The 915-nt window shown below is 60.7% G+C and overlaps 1 protein-coding gene across 1 annotated transcript; it reads left to right on the top strand.

Annotated features, from left to right (window-relative positions):
- Positions 1–7: 7 nt before the first annotated feature.
- Positions 8–582, top strand: LOC104463920 (homeobox protein Nkx-2.6-like; the record flags this gene model as incomplete). Its single annotated transcript, XM_010076434.1, is given in 2 exon segments — positions 8–301; positions 304–582. Coding segments are annotated over 2 exon segments (573 nt in total), but the record flags the coding sequence as incomplete, so codon positions are not given.
- Positions 583–915: the final 333 nt, after the last annotated feature.

Here is a 915-nt window from a genome sequence, read left to right as displayed (position 1 = left end):
AAAATGTTTGCTTGCCCACCCCTTCGAGGTAGACGAGAAGAAAACCGACCCCTGCCACCATCCCAAACAACGCCAGCGGAGAAAACCCCGAGTTTTATTTTCCCAAGCTCAGGTGTTTGAACTGGAACGACGATTTAAGCAACAGAAATCCCTCTCTGCTCCGGAACGGGAGCATCTCGCCAGCATCCTCAAACTCACCTCCACCCAGGTGAAAATCTGGTTCCAAAACCGCAGGTACAAGTGCAAGAGGCAGAGGCAGGACAAATCCCTGGAGCTGGCTGCCCACCCGCTTCCCCCCCGCACAGAGTGGCCGTGCCTGTGCTGGTCCGGGACGGCAAACCCTGCCTGGGGGGGTCCCAACCGTACCCAGCGCCGTACAGCATCCCCGTCAGCCCTTACTCCTACAGCTCCTACTACAGCGCCTATAGCAGCACCCCGTATAGTGCTGGCTACGGGGGGGGCTATGCCGGGGTGCCCCCCAACAGCCCTGCCTTGGACGGGAGCTTGGGCATGGCCCCCGCTGCTCAGCACCAGCCGACGTCCCTGCAAGCCAGCGTGCAAGCAGGGGTCAGGGCTTGGTAGGTGGCCACAGGGGTCAGGACCACCCGAAAAAAACCACCAAGGAAAGCCCCCCCCTCCACCCCAGATCCCAGCCTTTGTTGGGATGGGAGTGGGATCCGGAGGGTTTCTGCCACCCGGGACGGTGGATCCAGCACATCTGTCCCCTCCAGGACCTCCCGTGGTCACATCTCTGCCAAGGGAGGGCAGGAGAGACAGGGATGCTCCAGCACCGCGACTTTGGGGACACAATGACTGAGAGCATTTATTTATTTAAACATTTCAGAGTCTGGCCCTTCCTGCTCCCGGAGGGTTTGCTCCCCCAGGACGCCAGTGCGTGGCCATCGAGAGGGTGGG

This window comes from Pterocles gutturalis, unplaced genomic scaffold (genome assembly GCF_000699245.1).
Source record: "Pterocles gutturalis isolate BGI_N339 unplaced genomic scaffold, ASM69924v1 scaffold31218, whole genome shotgun sequence".
NCBI lineage: Eukaryota > Metazoa > Chordata > Aves > Pterocliformes > Pteroclidae > Pterocles > Pterocles gutturalis.
The sequence above is the reverse complement of the archived record's forward strand: the minus strand, read 5'-3'. Positions and strand labels throughout refer to the sequence as shown.